At 61.6% G+C, this 18238-nt stretch overlaps 1 protein-coding gene across 2 annotated transcripts; it reads left to right on the forward strand.

Moving 5' to 3' along the window:
* The first annotated feature begins 2159 nt into the window (after positions 1–2159).
* PPP2R1A (protein phosphatase 2 scaffold subunit Aalpha) lies at positions 2160–18209 on the forward strand. Of its 2 annotated transcripts, none has more exons than XM_085564445.1 (15): positions 2160–2264; positions 2874–2964; positions 3209–3309; positions 6651–6883; positions 7629–7776; positions 10044–10199; positions 10970–11084; positions 12140–12210; positions 12788–12922; positions 13708–13881; positions 14727–14787; positions 15522–15676; positions 16227–16597; positions 17299–17390; positions 18026–18209. In XM_085564445.1, exons 1-15 carry the CDS (start codon positions 2187–2189, stop codon positions 18040–18042), a joined length of 1998 nt encoding a protein of 665 aa, XP_085420571.1. In that variant the 5' UTR covers positions 2160–2186; the 3' UTR covers positions 18043–18209. The 2 variants fall into 2 exon arrangements, with proteins under 2 accessions (XP_085420571.1, XP_077645925.1); XM_077789799.2 differs by having other exon boundaries at positions 16455–16597.
* Positions 18210–18238: the final 29 nt, after the last annotated feature.

Here is an 18238-nt window from a genome sequence, read left to right on the forward strand (position 1 = left end):
CCGGACGCATCTGAGCCCCCTTCAGACCAGTATATCCCAGTATATCCCAGTTCTACCCCAGTTTGTTCCGGTTTGTCCCAGTTCATCCCGGTGCTGTATAGAGGATTTAGAGCGCCCTGGGGAAACTGAGGCACGCCGGACGCATCTGACACCGGTTCATCCCAGTGCCTTCCCAGTCTGTCCCAGTATATCCCAGTTCAACCCCAGTTTGTTCCGGTTTGTCCCAGTTTGTTCCGATTTGTCCCGGTGCTGTATAGAGCGTGGAGAGCCTGCTGGGGAAACTGAGGCACGCCGGACGCATCTGAGCCCGCTTCGTCCCAGTGCCTTCCCAGTATATCCCAGTTCAACCCCAGTTTGTTCCGGTTTGTCCCAGTTTATCCCGGTGCTGTATAGAGCATGGAGAGCCTGCTGGGGAAACTGAGGCACGCCGGACGCATCTGAGCCCGCTTCGTCCCAGTCTGTCCCAGTATATCCCAGTTCAACCCCAGTTTGTCCCAGTTTGTTCCAATTTGTCCCGGTGCTGTAAAGAGCATGCAGAGCCTGCTGGGGAAACTGAGGCACGCCGGACACATCTGAGCCCGCTTCAGACCAGTATATCCCAGTATATCCCAGTTCAACCCCAGTTTGTTCCGGTTTGTCCCAGTTTGTTCCGATTTGTCCCGGTGCTGTATAGAGCATTGAGAGCCTGCTGGGGAAACTGAGGCACGCCGGACGCATCTGACCTGCTGCTGACCAGTGCCTTCCCAGTATATCCCAGTATATCCCAGTACATCCCAGTTCAACCCCAGTTTGTTCCGGTTTGTTCCGATTTGTCCCGGTGCTGTATAGAGCGTGGAGAGCCTGCTGGGGAAACTGAGGCACGCCGGACGCATCTGACACCGGTTCATCCCAGTCTGTCCCAGTTCAACTCCAGTTTGTTCCGGTTTGTCCCAGTTTGTTCTGATTTGTCCCGGTGCTGTATAGAGCATTGAGAGCCTGCTGGGGAAACTGAGGCACGCCGGACGCATCTGACACCAGTTCATCCCAGTCTGTCCCAGTTCAACCCCAGTTTGTTCCGGTTCATCCCAGTTCATCCCAGTGCTGTATAGAGCATTGAGAGCCTGCTGGGGAAACTGAGGCACGCCGGACGCATCTGACCTGCTGCTGACCAGTGCCTTCCCAGTGCCTTCCCAGTATATCCCAGTATATCCCAGTTCATCCCAGTCCATCCCAGTCCGTCCCAGCGCTGTACGGGTGGGAGAGCATCAAGTGCCTGCTGGGGAAACTGAGGCACACTGGCTGCATCTGACACACCGGTTCAAACCAGTTCATCCCAGTTTGTCCCAGTTCATCCCAGTTCATCCCAGTTCCCCCCAGTGCCTTCCCCCCACCCAATAAAGGCGTGGCCAGTCAATGACGTCATCACGTTCTCTGGGGGCGTGGCTTAAAGGGGCGGGGCCCGGCCGGGTTTTACTGGGTTTTACTGGTTTTTAAAGGTTTTTACTGGTTTTGGGAGGGTTTTTAACGCGGGTGCGTCCCAGTATAAACCAGTTTGTCCCAGTTTATCCCAGTTTGTCCCAGTTTGTCCCAGTTCATCCCAGTCTGTCCCAGTTCATCCCAGTTTGTCCCAGTTTGTCCCAGTCTGTCCCAGTTTGTCCCAGTTCAGACCCTGGCGGGTCCCAGTTTGTCCCAGTCTGTCCCAGTTTGTCCCAGTTCAGACCCTGGCGGGTCCCAGTTTGTCCCAGTTCATCCCAGTCTGTCCCAGTTTGTCCCAGTTCATCCCAGTCTGTCCCAGTTTGTCCCAGTTCAGGCCCTGGCGGGTCCCAGTTTGTCCCAGTTTGTCCCAGTTCATCCCAGTCTGTCCCAGTTTGTCCCAGTTCAGACCCTGGCAGTCCCAGTTTGTCCCAGTTCATCCCAGTTTGTCCCAGTCCGTCCCGGCCTCCCACACGGCGCCTCCGCGTTGCCCAGCAACGCCTCGCCCCGCCCCCGCCGCTGTCAATCACCCTCATCGCCCAATCAGAACGCGACCCACCGCGCCGTCCGCATGGGCGGGGCTTCAGCTGACAGACAGCACCCTCAACCAATGGGAAGAGCCGCTAGGCGGGCGCCGCGGCGGCGCCGGCCAATCAGCGCCGCGGAAGCCCTGCAGGAGCGGGGCGGTCGGCCCCGTGCGGCCCCTCAGAGCCGGGGCGGCGGCAGCGGCGAAGATGGCGGCGGCGGACGGCGACGATTCGCTTTACCCCATCGCGGTGCTCATCGACGAGCTCCGCAACGAGGACGTGCAGGTACCGCTGACCGGGATTTCGCCGGTGCTGCCTCCGGGCTTTTTCCGGGGCTTCGGGGCTTCTTTCCGCGGCTGCCGGGGCCCGGCCGCCATCGCCCGCTGGCCGCGGCCCCGCTGGTGGTGGCCGCCATGAGACGGCCGCGCTGATTGGATGAGGCGGCCCGGTCCCCTCAGGCGGGGGCGAATGGGAGGCGGCGTTACATCTGTGAGGCGGTTGGGGGGGATTGCGGTGGAAGGCGCGCTCTGATTGGCTGGAGGGGCGGTTTGGGTTTCTTAGGCGCGTTGTGATTGGTCCGCAGCGGCATGAGGCGGGGGGGGGGGTAACCGCCCCGCCCGGCGCAGCGCCCCCTAGCGGCGGGGCAGCGCGAGGCCGCGGCAGCGCCGCCTTCCATTGGCTGCCGCCGGCGTGGGCGGGGCTTACCGGAGCAAATCAGAAGCCTCCTCTCTACCGCGGCGCTGCGGAGCCGTGAGACGCCGTTCCTGATTGGCTGCGCCGCTTTGGGGGCGGGGTTTTCTCATGATTGGGGGGGCGATTCCCTGTTTTTTTTGGGTTTTTTTTATGGATTTTTCCCAAATTTTCCTGAATTTCCCCCATTTCCCCCATCACCAGCTACGCCTCAACAGCATCAAGAAGCTGTCGACCATCGCGCTGGCGCTGGGCGTGGAGCGAACCCGCAGCGAGCTCCTCCCTTTCCTCACCGGTAAAACGGCAAAATTTGGCGGGAAAATCCCAAAATTTGGGAGGGGTGGGGTCTCCAAAATCCAGGTGAGGGCGGGGCATGCCGGACAGGTGGGAAAATTCCAGTGGAAAACTCAAAAACCGGCCGAAATCTCGCTGTGTGGGGGAGGAGGGGTGGGGTTTGGGGAGGTGGGCGGGGCGTGGGGGTGATGGACAGGTGAGGAGGGGACAGGTGAGTGACAGGTGTGTCACCTGGGGGGTCGCAGACACCATCTACGATGAGGACGAGGTGCTGCTGGCCCTGGCGGAGCAGCTGGGCACCTTCACCGCCCTCGTGGGGGGACCCGAGTTCGTGCACTGCCTGCTGGTAGGAGCCCCCAAAAACTCACCTGGGCACCCCAAAATCTACCTGGGAGGGGGAGAAACACACCTGGTGGGGACAAAATGTACCTGGGAGGGGGAGAAACACACCTGGGGGACCCCAAAATGTATTTGGGAGGGGGAGAAACACACCTGGATATTCAAAAACTCACCTGGGCAGGGGAGAAACACACCTGGGGACCGTAAAATGTACCTGGGAGGGGGAGAAACACACCTTGGGGATCCCAAAATGTACCTGGGAGGGGGAAAAACGCACCTGGATATTCAAAAACTCACCTGGGCGGGGGAGAAACACACCTGGGGACCCCAAAATGTACCTGGGAGGGGGAGAAACACACCTGGGGACCCCAAAATGTATTTGGGAGGGGGAGAAACACACCTGGGGACCCCAAAATGTACCTGGGAGGGGGAGAAACACACCTGGGGACCCCAAAATCTACATGGGAGGGGGAGAAACGCACCTGGGGACCCCAAAATGTACCTGGGAGGGGGAGAAACACACCTGGGGAACACCTGGGGGGGACAACATGCACCTGGGGGGGATAAAATGTACCTGGGAGGGGGAGAAACGCACCTGGGGGACCCCAAAATGTACCTGGGAGGGGGAGGAACACACCTGGGGACCCCAAAATGTACCTGGGAGGGGGAGAAACACACCTGGGGACCCCAAAATGTACCTGGGAGGGGGAGGAACACACCTGGGGACCCCAAAATGTATTTGGGAGGGGGAGAAACACACCTGGATATTCAAAAACTCACCTGGGCAGGGGAGAAACACACCTAGAGAGGACAAAATACTCCTGGAGAACCCAAAACATACATGGGGAACCCTAAAACTCACCTGGGCAGGGCAGAAACGCACCTGGGGGACCCCAAAATGTACCTGGGAGGGGGAGAAACGCACCTGGGGGATCCCAAAATGTACCTGGGCAGGGGAGAAACACACCTGGGGGACCCCAAAATGTACCTGGGAGGGGTAGAAACACACCTGGATATTCAAAAACTCACCTGGGCGGGGGAGAAACGCACCTGGGGGACCCCAAAATGTACCTGGGAGGGGGAGAAACACACCTGGTGGGGACAAAATGTACCTGGGAGGGGGAGAAACACACCTGGGGACCCCAAAATGTACCTGGCAGGGGGAGAAACGCACCTGGGGACCCCAAAATGTACCTGGGAGGGGGAGAAATGCACCTGGGGGACCCCAAAATGTACCTGGCAGGGGGAGAAACGCACCTGGGGGACCCCAAAATGTACCTGGGAGGGGGAGAAACACACCTGGGGGACCCCAAAATGTACCTGGGAGGGGGAGAAACACACCTGGATATTCAAAAACTCACCTGGGGAGCCCCAAAACCACATCTGGGGGGACGAGAACACACCTGGGGAGCCCCAAAATACACCTGGGCAGGGCTGGAACGCACCTGGGAGCCCCAAACCCTCGTCCTGTGTCCACCCTGTGTCCATCTGACCACCCTGTGTCCACTTGTCCATCCATTGTCCACCCAATGTCCATCTGTCCACCCAATGTCCATCTGTCCACCCAATGTCCATCTGTCCACCCAATGTCCACCCTGTGTCCACCCTGTGTCCATCTGACCACCCTGTGTCCACTTGTCAACCCATTGTCCACCCATTGTCCACCTAATGTCCATCTGTCCACCCAATGTCCACCCAACGTCCACCTGTCCACCCTGTGTCCGCCTGGCCACCCAACGTCCATCTGTCCACCCAATGTTCCCCTGTCCACCCAACGTCCACCTGACCAACACCCGCCTGTCCACCCATTGTCCACCTGTCCATCCAATGTCCACCTGTCCACCCAATGGCCACCTGTCCACCCAATGGCCACCCACTGTCCACCTGACCAACGTCCGCCTGTCCACCCAACGTCCATCTGTCCACCCAATGTCCGGCTGTCCACGCAATGTCCACCTGACCAACGTCCACCTGTTCACCCAATGTCCGCCTGTCTACCCAATGTCCGGCTGTCCACCCAATGTCCACCTGACCAACGTCCACCTGTGCACCCAACGCCCACCTGTGCACCCAACGCCCACCTGTCCACCCAACGCCCACCTGTCCACCCAACGTCCACTTGTCCACCCAATGTCCACCCAACGTCCACCTGACCAACGCCCACCTGTCCACCCAACATCCACCTGTCCACCATCCACCTGTCCACCATCCACCCACCGACGTCCACCCAACGACGTCCACCCGTCCAACATCCACCTGTCCACCCAACGCCCGCCTGTCCACCCATTGTCCACCCAATGTCCACCCAATGTCCACCTGTCCACCCAATGTTCGTCTGTCCACCCAACGTCCACCTGTCCACCCAACGCCCACCCGTCCAACATCCACCTGTCCACCCACCATCCACCTGTCCACCATCCACCTGTCCACCCAATGTTTGTCTGTCCACCCAACGCCCACCTGTCCACCCAACGCCCACCCATCCAACATCCACCTGTCCACCCACCATCCACCTGTCAACCATCCACCTGTCCACCCAATGTTTGTCTGTCCACCCAACGCCCACCTGTCCACCCAATGCCCACCTGTCCACCCAATGTCCACCCAATGCCCACCTGTCCACCCAATGTTCATCTGTCCACCCAACGTCCACCTGTCCACCCAACGCCCACCCGTCCAACATCCACCTGTCCACCCAACGCCCGCCTGTCCACCCAATGTTCGTCTGTCCACCCAACGCCCACCCATCCAACATCCACCTGTCCACCCACCATCCACCTGTCCACCATCCACCTGTCCACCATCCACCTGTCCACCATCCACCTGTCCACCCAATGTTTGTCTGTCCACCCAACGCCCACCTGTCCACCCAACGCCCACCTGTCCAACATCCACCTCTCCATGCAATGTCCACCTGTCCACCCAATGTTCGTCTGTCCACCCAGTGTTTGTCCACCCAACGTCCACCTGACCAACATCCACTTGTCCACCCATTGTCCACCTGTCCGTCCAATGCCCACCTGTCCACCCAACATCCACCTGTCCACCCAATGTCCACCCAACATCCACCTGTCCACGCAACGTCCACCCAACGTCCACCCGACCAATATCCACCTGTCCACCCAATGCCCACCTGTCCACCCAACACCCACCTATCCACCCAACGCCCACCCGTCCACCCAACGCCCACCTGTCCACCCAACGCCCACCCATCCAACATCCACCTGTCCACGCAATGTCCACCTGTCCACCCAACATCCACCCAACGTCCTCCTGTCCACCCAACGCCCACCCGTCCACCATCCACCCACCGCCGCCCGCCCGCCCGACGTCCCCGTGTCCCGCCAGCCGCCGCTGGAGAGCCTGGCCACGGTGGAGGAGACGGTGGTGCGGGACAAGGCGGTGGAGTCGCTGCGGGCCGTGTCGCACGAGCACTCGCCGCCGGACCTCGAGGGTCACTTCGTGCCGCTGGTCAAGCGCCTGGCCGGCGGCGACTGGTTCACGTCGCGCACCTCGGCCTGCGGCCTCTTCAGCGTCTGCTACCCCCGCGTGTCCAGCCCCGTCAAGGCCGAGCTGCGCCAGTGAGTGACCGCTGACCGCTGGGGGGGTGGGGGGTGGGGGTGGGGTCAGTGGGGTGGGTGTGGGGTCACTGGAGTGACCACGGGGTCACTGGGGTGGGTGTGGGGTCACTGGAGTGACCACAGGGTCATTGGAGTGACCACGGGGTCACTGGGGTGGGTGTGGGGTCAGTGGGGTGACCACGGGGTCATTGGGGTGGGTGTGGGGTCATTGGAGTGACCACGGGGTCAGTGGGGTGGGGGTGGGGTCAGTGGGGTGACCACAGGGTCAGTGGGGTGGGTGTGGGGTCACTGGGGTGGGTGTGGGGTCATTGGAGTGACCACGGGGTCAGTGGGGTGACCACGGGGTCATTGAGGTGGGTGTGGGGTCACTGAGGAGGCCACGGGGTCACTGGGGTGGGTGTGGGGTCAGCGGAGTGCCCCCCAGGTGACGCAGGTGTGCCCCCAGGTGTCCCCAGGTGCCCCCAGGTGCCCCCAGGTGCCCCCCAGGTGCCCCCCAGGTGATGCAGGTGTGCCCCCAGGTGTACCCAGGTGTACTTGGGTGCCCCCCAGGTGTCCCCAGGTGTCCCCAGGTGCCCCCAGGTGTGCCCAGCTGTCCCCCAGGTGCCCCCAGGTGTCCCCAGGTGTACCCAGGTGCCCCCAGGTGCCCCCCAGGTGCCCCCCAGGTGCCCCCAGGTGCCCCCCAGGTGCCCCCAGGTGTACCCAGGTGCCCCCAGGTGCCCCCCAGGTGACACAGGTGCGCCCGCAGGTACTTCCGGAACCTGTGCTCGGACGACACGCCCATGGTGCGGCGCGCGGCCGCCTCCAAGCTGGGCGAGTTCGCCAAGGTGCTGGAGCTGGAGCACGTCAAGAGCGAGATCATCCCCATGTTCTCCAACCTGGCCTCCGACGAGCAGGTACGGCGCACCTGGCGCACCTGGGGGGCACCTGGGGGAGCTGGGCACACCTGGGGGGAGCTGGGCACACCTGGCACACCTGGGGGGCGCACCTGGGGGAGCTGGGCACACCTGGCACACCTGGCAGCGCACCTGGGGGGCACCTGGGGGAGCTGGGCACACCTGGCACACCTGGCGGGCACACCTGGGGGGAGCTGGGCGCACCTGGGGGGAGCTGGGCACACCTGGCACACCTGGGGGGCACACCTGGGGGGAGCTGGGCACACCTGGGGGGGGCTGGGCACACCTGGGGGGAGCTGGGCACACCTGGCACACCTGGGGGGCACCTGGGGGGAGCTGGGCACACCTGGCACACCTGGGGGGAGCTGGGCACACCTGGCACACCTGGCGGGCACACCTGGGGGGAGCTGGGCACACCTGGGGGGAGCTGGGCACACCTGGGGGGCGCCTGGATGGTCCTGTGAGTTACCTGTGTGCACCTGGGGTGAGCTTGGCATTACCTGGGCACACCTGGGGGGGGCTGGGCACACCTGGCACACCTGGCGGGCGCACCTGGGGGGAGCTGGGCACACCTGGGGGGCGCCCAGGGGCACCTGGATGTTCCTGTGAGTTTCCTGGGCGCACCTGTGCACGTTTTGGGGTTACCTGGGCGTTGCTGTGGGTTATCTAGGCACACCTGGGGGGAGCTGGGCACACCTGGGGGGCGCCTGGATGGTCCTGTGAGCTTCCTGGGCGCACCTGGGGTGAGCTTGGCATTACCTGGGCACACCTGGGGGGGGCTGGGCACACCTGGCACACCTGGGGGACACCTGGGGGGAGCTGGGCACACCTGGGGGGGCTGGGCACACCTGGGGGGCGCCCGGATGGTCCTGTGAGCTTCCTGGGCACACCTGTGCACGTTTTGGGGTTACCTGGGCGTTCCTGTGGGTTATGTAGGCACACCTGGGGCAAGATGGGCACACCTGGGGGGAGCTGGGCACACCTGGGGGACACCTGGGGGAAGGTGGGCACACCTGGGGGGCGCCCAGGGGCACCTGGGGGTTGTACAAACGCTCCTGTGAGTTACCTGTGTGCACTTGGGGTGAGCTTGGCATTACCTGGGCACACCTGGGGGGCACCTGGAGGTTACCTGTGGCTCATTTTGGGGTTACCTGTGGCTCTTTTTGGGGTTACCTGCGGCTCACCTGTAGCTCACCTGTGCACACCTGGGCACACCTGGGCAGGACTCGGTGCGGCTGCTGGCCGTCGAGGCCTGCACATGGACGGGGGGGGTCACCTTGGGGTCACCTGGGGGTTACCTGTGTCTCATTTTGGGCTTACCTGTGCACACCTGTGCTCACCCGTGCTCACCTGGGCAGGACTCGGTGCGGCTGCTGGTGGTCGAGGCCTGCACATGGATGGGGGGGTCACCTTGGGGTCACCTGGGGGTTACCTGTGGCTCATTTTGGGCTCACCTGTGCACACCTGTGCACACCTGTGCTCACCTGTGCTCACCTGTGCTCACCTGGGCAGGACTCGGTGCGGCTGCTGGTGGTCGAGGCCTGCACATGGATGGGGGGGGTCACCTGGGGGTCACCTGGGGGTTACCTGTGGCTCGTTTTGGGCTTACCTGTGCTCACCTGTGCACACCTGTGCTCACCTGTGCTCACCTGTGCACACCTGTGCTCACCTGGGCAGGACTCGGTGCTGCTGCTGGCGGTCGAGGCCTGCACATGGACGGGGGGGGTCACCTGGGGGTCACCTGGGGGTTACCTGTGGCTCATTTTGGGCTTACCTTTGGCTCACCTGTGCTCACCTGTGCTCACCTGGGCAGGACTCGGTGCTGCTGCTGGCGGTCGAGGCCTGCACATGGATGGGGGGGGTCACCTGGGGGTCACCTGGGGGTTACTTGCGGCTCATTTTGGGCTCAGCTGTGCACACCTGTGCTCACCTGTGCTCACCTGTGCACACCTGTGCTCACCTGTGCTCACCTGTGCTCACCTGGGCAGGACTCGGTGCGGCTGCTGGCGGTCGAGGCCTGCACATGGACGGGGGGGGTCACCTGGGGGTTACCTGGGGGTTACCTGGGGGTTACCTGCGGCTCACCTGTGCACACCTGTGCACACCTGTGCTCACCTGTGCTCACCTGTGCACACCTGGGCAGGACTCGGTGCGGCTGCTGGCGGTCGAGGCCTGCACATGGACGGGGGGGGTCACCTGGGGGTTACCTGCGGCTCATTTTGGGCTCACCTGTGCACACCTGTGCACACCTGTGCTCACCTGGGCAGGACTCGGTGCGGCTGCTGGCGGTCGAGGCCTGCGTGAGCATCGCGCAGCTGCTGCCGCAGGAGGAGCTGGAGGGGCTGGTGATGCCCACGCTGCGCCAGGCGGCCGAGGACAAGTCCTGGCGCGTGCGCTACATGGTGGCCGACAAGTTCACCGAGGTGGGCGGCGCACCTGGGCACACCTGGGCACACCTGGGGACACCTGGGAGGGGAGAAACGAAAAAAAAACGGTGAAAAACGGGTGAAAAATGGGGATTTTGGGTCACCTGGGCACACCTGGGAGGGGAGAAACGAAAAAAATTCGGTGAAAAACAGGTGGAAAATGGGGATTTTGGGACACCTGGGCGCACCTGGGCACAGCTGGGAGCACCTGGGAGCACCTGGGAGGGGAGAAGCGAAAAAAATTCGGTGAAAAACGGGTGAAAAATGGGGATTTGGGGTCACCTGGGCACACCTGGGCGCACCTGGGCACACCTGGGCACACCTGGGCACACCTGGGAGGGGAGAAACGGAAAAAATTCGGTGAAAATTGGGTGAAAAACGGGGATTTTGGGTCACCTGGGCACACCTGGGCACACCTGGACACACCTGGGCACACCTGGGCACACCTGGACACACCTGGACACACCTGGGGGTGGGTTTTGGGGAGGTTTGGGATGAGTTTTGGGGAGGTTTGGGGCATTTTGGGAAGCCTGGGAGATGTTTGGGGGCACACCTGGGCACACCTGGACGCACCTGGGCACACCTGGGTGTACCTGGGCACACCTGGACACACCTGGGGATGGGTTTTGGGGAGGTTTGGGGCATTTTGGGAAGCCTGGGAGATGTTTGGGGGCACACCTGGGCACACCTGGGTGTACCTGAGCTCACCTGGGCACACCTGAGCTCACCTGGGCACACCTGGACGCACCTGGGCCCCGTCCCCGCAGCTGCAGCGCGCCGTGGGCCCCGAGATCACCAAGACCGACCTGGTGGGCGCCTTCCAGAGCCTGATGAAGGACTGCGAGGCCGAGGTCCGGGCGGCCGCCTCGCACAAGGTCAAAGGTCAGCGGCCACCCCCCGAGCGCTCCCCGGGGTCACCGACCCGGCCTCGGTGTCACCAACCCAACTTTGGTGTTCTTCAACCCAACTTTGGTGTCACCAACCCAACTTTGGTGTTCTTCAACCCAACTTTGGTGTCCCCAACCCAACCTTGGTGTCCCCAACCCAACCTTGGTGTCATCAACCCAACCTTGGTGTTCTCCAACCCAACCTTGGTGTCCCCAACCCAACCTTGGTGTCCCCATCCCAACCTTGGTGTCCCCAACCCAATGTTGGTGTCCCCAACCCAACCTTGATGTTCTTCAACCCAACTTTGGTGTCCTTCAACCCAATTTTGATGTCCCCAACCCAACCTCGGTGTCCCCAACCCAACTTTGGTGTCCCCAACCCAACCTTGGTGTCCCCAACCCAACCTTGATGTTCTTCAACCCAACCTTGGTGTCCCCAGCCCAACCTTGGTGTCTCCAACCCAACCTTGGTGTCCCCAACCCGGCCTTGGTGTCCCCAACCCAACTTTGATGTCCTCAACCCAACGTTGGTGTCCCCAACACAACTTTGACATTCCCAACCCAACTTTGATGTTCTTCATCCCAGCTTTGGTGTCCCCAACCCAACTTTGGTGTCCTTCAACCAAGATTTGATGTCCCCAGCCCAACCTTGGTGTCCCCAACCCGGCCTTGGTGTCACCAACCCAACCTTGATGTTCTTCAATCCAACCTTGGTGTCACCAACCCAACTTTGGTGTCCTTCAACCCAACCTCGGTGTCCCCAGCCCAACTTTGATGTTCTTCATCCCAGCTTTGGTGTTCTTCAACCAAGATTTGATGTCCCCAACCCAACCTTGGTGTCACCAGCCCAACTTTCATGTTCTTCATCCCAACCTTGGTGTCCCCAACCCGGCCTTGGTGTCACCAACCCAACCTTGATGTCCCCATCCCAACCTTGGTGTCCCCAACCCAATGTTGGTGTCCCCAACCCAACTTTGGTGTTTTTCACCCCAAAATTTGGTGTCCCCAACCCCACTGTGATGTTCTTCATGCCCACCTCGGTGTCCCCAGAGTTCTGCGAGAACCTGTCCCCGGACTGCCGCGAGGCCGTCATCATGGGCCAGATCCTGCCCTGCATCAAGGTGAGCGCCCGGGGCACCTGGGCACACCTGGGCACACCTGGGCACACCTGGGCACACCTGGGGACATTTTGGGGTGGTGGGACACACCTGGGCACACCTGGGCACACCTTGTGGGCACCTGGAACACACCTGGGGCACACCTGGGCACAATTTGGGGTGGTGGGACACACCTGGGCACACCTTGTGGGCACACCTGGGCACACTTTGGGGTGGTGGCACCCACCTGGGCACACCTGGGGACACCTTGTGGGCACACCTGGGACATTTTGGGGTGGTGGGACCCACCTGGGGACACCTGGGGCACACCTGGTGTGGTGGAACACACCTGGGCACACCTTGGGGGGCACACCTGGGCACACTTTGGGGTGGTGGGACCCACCTGGTCACATCTGGGCACACCTTGTGGGCACACCTGGGGACATTTTGGGGTGGTGGGACACACCTGGGGCACACCTGGGCACACCTTGGGGTACATGGGGCACACCTGGGGACACCTCTGGTGGCCTCGGGGGCACCGTGATCCTCCGCCCCGAGGCCAGGTGAGCTCACCTGTGCCCACCTGTGCCCACCTGGGCAGGAGCTGGTGTCGGATGCCAACCAGCACGTGAAGTCGGCGCTGGCCTCGGTGATCATGGGGCTGTCGCCCATCCTGGGCAAGGACAACACGGTGGAGCACCTGCTGCCCCTGTTCCTGGCACAGCTCAAGGACGAGGTGAGGCACCTGGGCACACCTGGGGGCACCTGGGCACACCTGGGCACACCTGGGGGCACCTGGGGGCACCTGGGAACACAGGGTAAAACATGGGCACACCTGGGCACACCTGCTGCCCCTGTTCCTGGCACAGCTCAAGGACGAGGTGAGGCACCTGGGGGCACCTGGGCACACCTGGGGGCACCTGGGGGCACCTGGGAACACCTGGGAGCACCTGGGGGCACCTGGGAGCACCTGGGAGCACCTGGGAACACAGGGTAAAACATGGGCACACCTGGGCACAGCTGCTGCCCCTGTTCCTGGCACAGCTCAAGGACGAGGTGAGGCACCTGGGGGCACCTGGGCACACCTGGGCACACCTGGGGGCACCTGGGCACACCTGGGCACACCTGGGGGCACCTGGGGAGCCAACATCCACCAGCACACCATCCCAGTTCCTTCCCAGTTCCCTCCCAGTCCCCTCCCAGTCCCTCCCAGTCCCTCCCAGTCCCCTCCCAGTCCCCTCCCACTCCCTCCCACTTCCTCCCAGTCCCTCCCAGTCCCTCCCAGTCCCTCCCATTTCCCTCCCAGTCCCTCCCAGTCCCTCCCAGTTCCCTCCCAGTCCCCTCCCAGTTCCCTCCCAGTCCCTCCCAGTCCCTCCCAATCCCCTCCCAGTCCCTCCCATTTCCCTCCCAGTCCCTCCCATTCCCTCCCATTCCCCCCCAGCCCCTCCCAGTAACTCCCAGTCCCTCCCAATCCCTCCCAGTCCCTCCCAGTCCCTCCCAGTAACTCCCAGTCCCTCCCAGTGCCCCGAGGTGCGGCTGAACATCATCTCCAACCTGGACTGCGTGAACGAGGTGATCGGCATCCGGCAGCTCTCGCAGTCGCTGCTGCCGGCCATCGTCGAGCTGGCCGAGGACGCCAAGTGGCGCGTCCGCCTGGCCATCATCGAGTACATGCCGCTGCTGGCCGGCCAGCTGGTGAGACTGGGAGCCACTGGGATATACTGGGAATGGACTGGGATATACTGGGAGGGACTGGGAGGGAGCTGGAGCTGTGTACGGGGCACTGGGATATACTGGGAGGAGGTTCTGGTGTGTCCACCTGGCCATCATCGAGTACATGCTGCTGCTGGCCGGCCAGCTGGTGAGACTGGGAGCCACTGGGATATACTGGGAATGGACTGGGATATACTGGGAGGGACTGGGATATACTGGGAGGGACTGGGAGGGAGCTGGAGCTGTGTACGGGGCACTGGGATGGACTGGGATATACTGGGAGGAGGTTCTGGTGCGTCCGCCTGGCCATCATCGAGTACATGCCGCTGCTGGCCGGCCAGCTGGTGAGACTGGGAGCCACTGGGATATACTGGGAGGCACTGGGAGGGGACTGGGAGGCACTGGGAGGGGACTGGGAGGGACTGGGAGGGGACTGGGAGGGACTGGGATATACTGGGAGGGACTGGGATATACTGGGAGGCACTGGGAGGGAGCTGGAGCTGTGTATGGGGCACTGGGATATACTGGGAGGGAGTTGGGAGGGACTGGGGCGAACTGGGAGGGACTGGGATGAACTGGGAGTGGACTGGGTTATACTGGGATGGACTGGGATATACTGGGAGTCACTGGGTTATACTGGGATGGACTGGGAGGAGTTTGTTCGTACTGGTTTATACCGGTTCTTACTGGATTACGTGGGTGAGTAGTGGTTTATACTGGTTTATACTGGTATATAATGGTTTATATTGGTGTTTCCTGATTTCTGTGGGTGTGTACTGGTTTGTACTGGTTTATACTGGTCCTTACTGGTGTCTGCCCCTCCTCAGGGCGTGGAGTTCTTCGATGAGAAGCTGAACTCGCTCTGCATGGCCTGGCTGGTGGATCACGGTACTGGGAGGGACTGGGAGGAACTGGGATGGACTGGGAGGGACTGGGGGGGACTGGGAGGGAACTGGGAGGGACTGGGAGGGAACTGGGAGAGACTGGGAGGGACTGGGAGGGACTGGGAGAGACTGGGAGAGACTGGGAGGGACTGGGAGGGAACTGGGATGGGATTGGGATGGACTGGGAGGGAACTGGGAGGGACTGGGAGGGAACTGGGATGGACTGGGAGGGACTGGGAGGAACTGGGAGGGAACTGGGAGGGATTGTCCATACTGGTTTATATTGCTCTATACTGGTTTATACTGGTTAATACCAGTTCAAACCAGTTTATACTGGACCATAGTGGTTTATATTGATCTATACTGGTTTATACTGGTCTGAACTCATCCGTACTGGTTTACATCGATATGCACTGGTCCGTACTGGTCCAAACTGGTCCATACCAGTCCGAACTGGTCCGTAGTGGTTTATATCGATTTATACTGGTCCATACTGGTCCATACTGGTCCGAACTGGTCCGTGCTGGTTTATATTGATCTGTACTGGTCCATACTGGTCCATACTGATCCATACTGGTCCATACTGGTCCATACTGGTCCGTGCTGGTTTATATCGATCTGTACTGGTCCATACTGGTCCATACTGGTCCATACTGGTCTGAACTGGTCCGTGCTGGTTTATATCGATCTGTACTGGTCCATACTGGTCCGAACTGGTCGGCGCCGCTTTCCCCGCAGTGTACGCCATCCGCGAGGCCGCCACCAGTAACCTGCGGAAGCTGGTGGAGCGCTTCGGGCACACCTGGGCGCAGGGCACCATCGTGCCCAAGGTGCTGGCCATGGCCGCCGACCCCAACTACCTGCACCGCATGACCACGCTCTTCTGCATCAACGTGGGTACCTGGGCACACCTGGGCGCAGCTGGGAGGGACAGGAGCACAGCTGGGCACACCTGAGAGGGATAGGAACACACCTGGGCACAGCTGGGAGGGACAGGAGCACACCTGGGCACAGCTGGGGGCACCTGAGAGGGACAGGAACACACCTGGGCACACCTGAGAGAGATAAAACACACCTGGGCACAGCTGAGAGGGATAAAACACACCTGGGCACAGCTGGGGGCACCTGAAAGGGATACAGACACACCTGGGCACGCCTGGGGGCAGCTGGGAGCACACCTGGCACACCTGAGAGGGATAGGAACACACCTGGGCACAGCTGGGAGCACCTGAGAGGGACAGGAGCACACCTGGGCACACCTGGGCACCCCTGAGAGGGATAGGAACACACCTGGGCACAGCTGGGCATGACCAACAGATGTCCCCAATCCTTGTCTATGTCTCACCTGTCCCATCTCACCTGTCCATGTCTCACCTGTCCATGTCTCACCTGTCCATGTCTCACCTGTCTCTCACCTGTCTCACCTGTCTCTCACCTGGCCAGGTGCTGTCGGAGGTGTGCGGGCAGGAGGTGACCACCACGCAGATGTTGCCCATGGCCCCGTGTCTCACCTGTCCCTGTCTCACCTGTCCCATCTCACCTGTCCATGTCTCACCTGTCCATGTCTCACCTGTCCCATCTCACCTGTCCCTGTCTCACCTGTGTCTCACCTGTCCCATCTCACCTGTCCATGTCTCACCTGTCCATGTCTCACCTGTCCCACCTGGCCAGGTGCTGTCGGAGGTGTGCGGGCAGGAGGTGACCACCACGCAGATGTTGCCCACCGTGCTGCGCATGGCGGCCGACGCCGTGGCCAACGTTCGCTTCAACGTGGCCAAGTCCCTGCAGCGCATCGGGCCCATCCTGGACAGCGGGTACGGGTCCTTACTGGTTTATACTGGTTTATACTGGTTTATACTGGTTTGCACTGGTTTGGACTGGTTTGGACTGGTTTTACTGGGTTTAAGTGGGTTATAGTGGTTATACTGGTTTGTACTGGTTATACTGGGTGTACTGGTGTGGGCTGCAGCGCATCGGGCCCATCCTGGACAGCGGGTACTGGTTTATACTGGTTTATACTGGTTTGGACTGGTTTATACTGGTTTATACTGGTTTATACTGGTTTATACTGGTTTATACTGGGAGCACTGGTTTGGACGGGTTTTACTGGGTTATACTGGTTTGTACTGGTTTGGACTGGGTGTACTGCTTAGGAATGGGTTATAGTGGGTTTGGGTCCCTCACCTGTCCCACCTGTATCTCACCTGTCCATATCTCACCTGTCCATATCTCACCTGTCCCATCTCACCTGTCCCATCTCACCTGTCCATATCTCACCTGTCCCACCTGTCCCACCTGTCCATATCTCACCTGTCCATATCTCACCTGTCCCACCTGTCCCTCACCTGTCCCACCTGTCCCACCTGTATCTCACCTGTCCCATCTCACCTGTCCATATCTCACCTGTCCATATCTCACCTGTCCCACCTGTCCCACCTGTATCTCACCTGTCCATATCTCACCTGTCCCACCTGTATCTCACCTGTCTCACCTGTCCCACCTGTCCCACCTGCAGGACGCTGCAGACCGAGGTGAAGCCGGTGCTGGAGAAGCTGACACAGGACCAGGACGTCGACGTCAAATACTTCGCTCAGGAGGCGCTGACAGGTGAGGGGCGCACCTGGGCACACCTGGGGCACACCTGGGCACACCTGGGGGGGCACCTGGGCACACCTGGGGGACACCTGGGCACACCTGGGGGGGCACCTGGGCACACCTGGGGGGGCACTTGGGCACACTTGGGGGGAGCTGAGCACACCTGGGGCACACCTGGGGGGGATCTGGGACACCTGAGAGGGACACTGGGCACACCTGGGCACACCTGGGGGGCACCTGGGAGGAGCTGGGGGCATCTGGGGGGACACCTGAGGGGAGCTGGGCACACCTGGGGGGATTTGACACACCTGGGCACACCTAGGTGGGATCTGGGACACCTGAGAGGGACACCGGGCACACCTGGGCACACCTGAGCACACTTAGGGGGAGCTGGGGCACACCTGGGCACACCTGGGGGGGCACCTGGGGGGAGCTGGCCACACCTGGGGGGATTTGACACACCTGGGCACACCTGGGTGGGATCTGGGACACCTGAGAGGGACACCGGGCACACCTGGGCACACCTGGGGGGCAACACGAGGGCACAGAGCACACCTGGAGAGACAACGGGGGTCCAAGGGCACCTGTGGGGGGGCCCAGGTGAGCTCAGGTGTGCCCAGGTAACGCCTCTCTCCCCTCCCCCGCAGTGCTGGCGCTGGCCTGACCCTCCCCCCCCCCCGGGACCCCCCCGCATGTGACCGGCGCTGTGACCGCCCCTCCCCCACCCCAGGACGGTGCCCCCCCCTCCCCCTCCCCGGCTGTTGGTTCATTAACTCATTAATTAATAATTAATTAACGATGGTTTCGCCGTTAATAAAAACCACAACGAGGCTCCGGTGTCGTTTATTGGGGGGGGGGAG

The sequence above is a fragment of the Lonchura striata genome, chromosome 33 (assembly GCF_050655825.1).
Source record: "Lonchura striata isolate lonStrDom1 chromosome 33, ASM5065582v1, whole genome shotgun sequence".
NCBI classification, from domain to species: domain Eukaryota; kingdom Metazoa; phylum Chordata; class Aves; order Passeriformes; family Estrildidae; genus Lonchura; species Lonchura striata.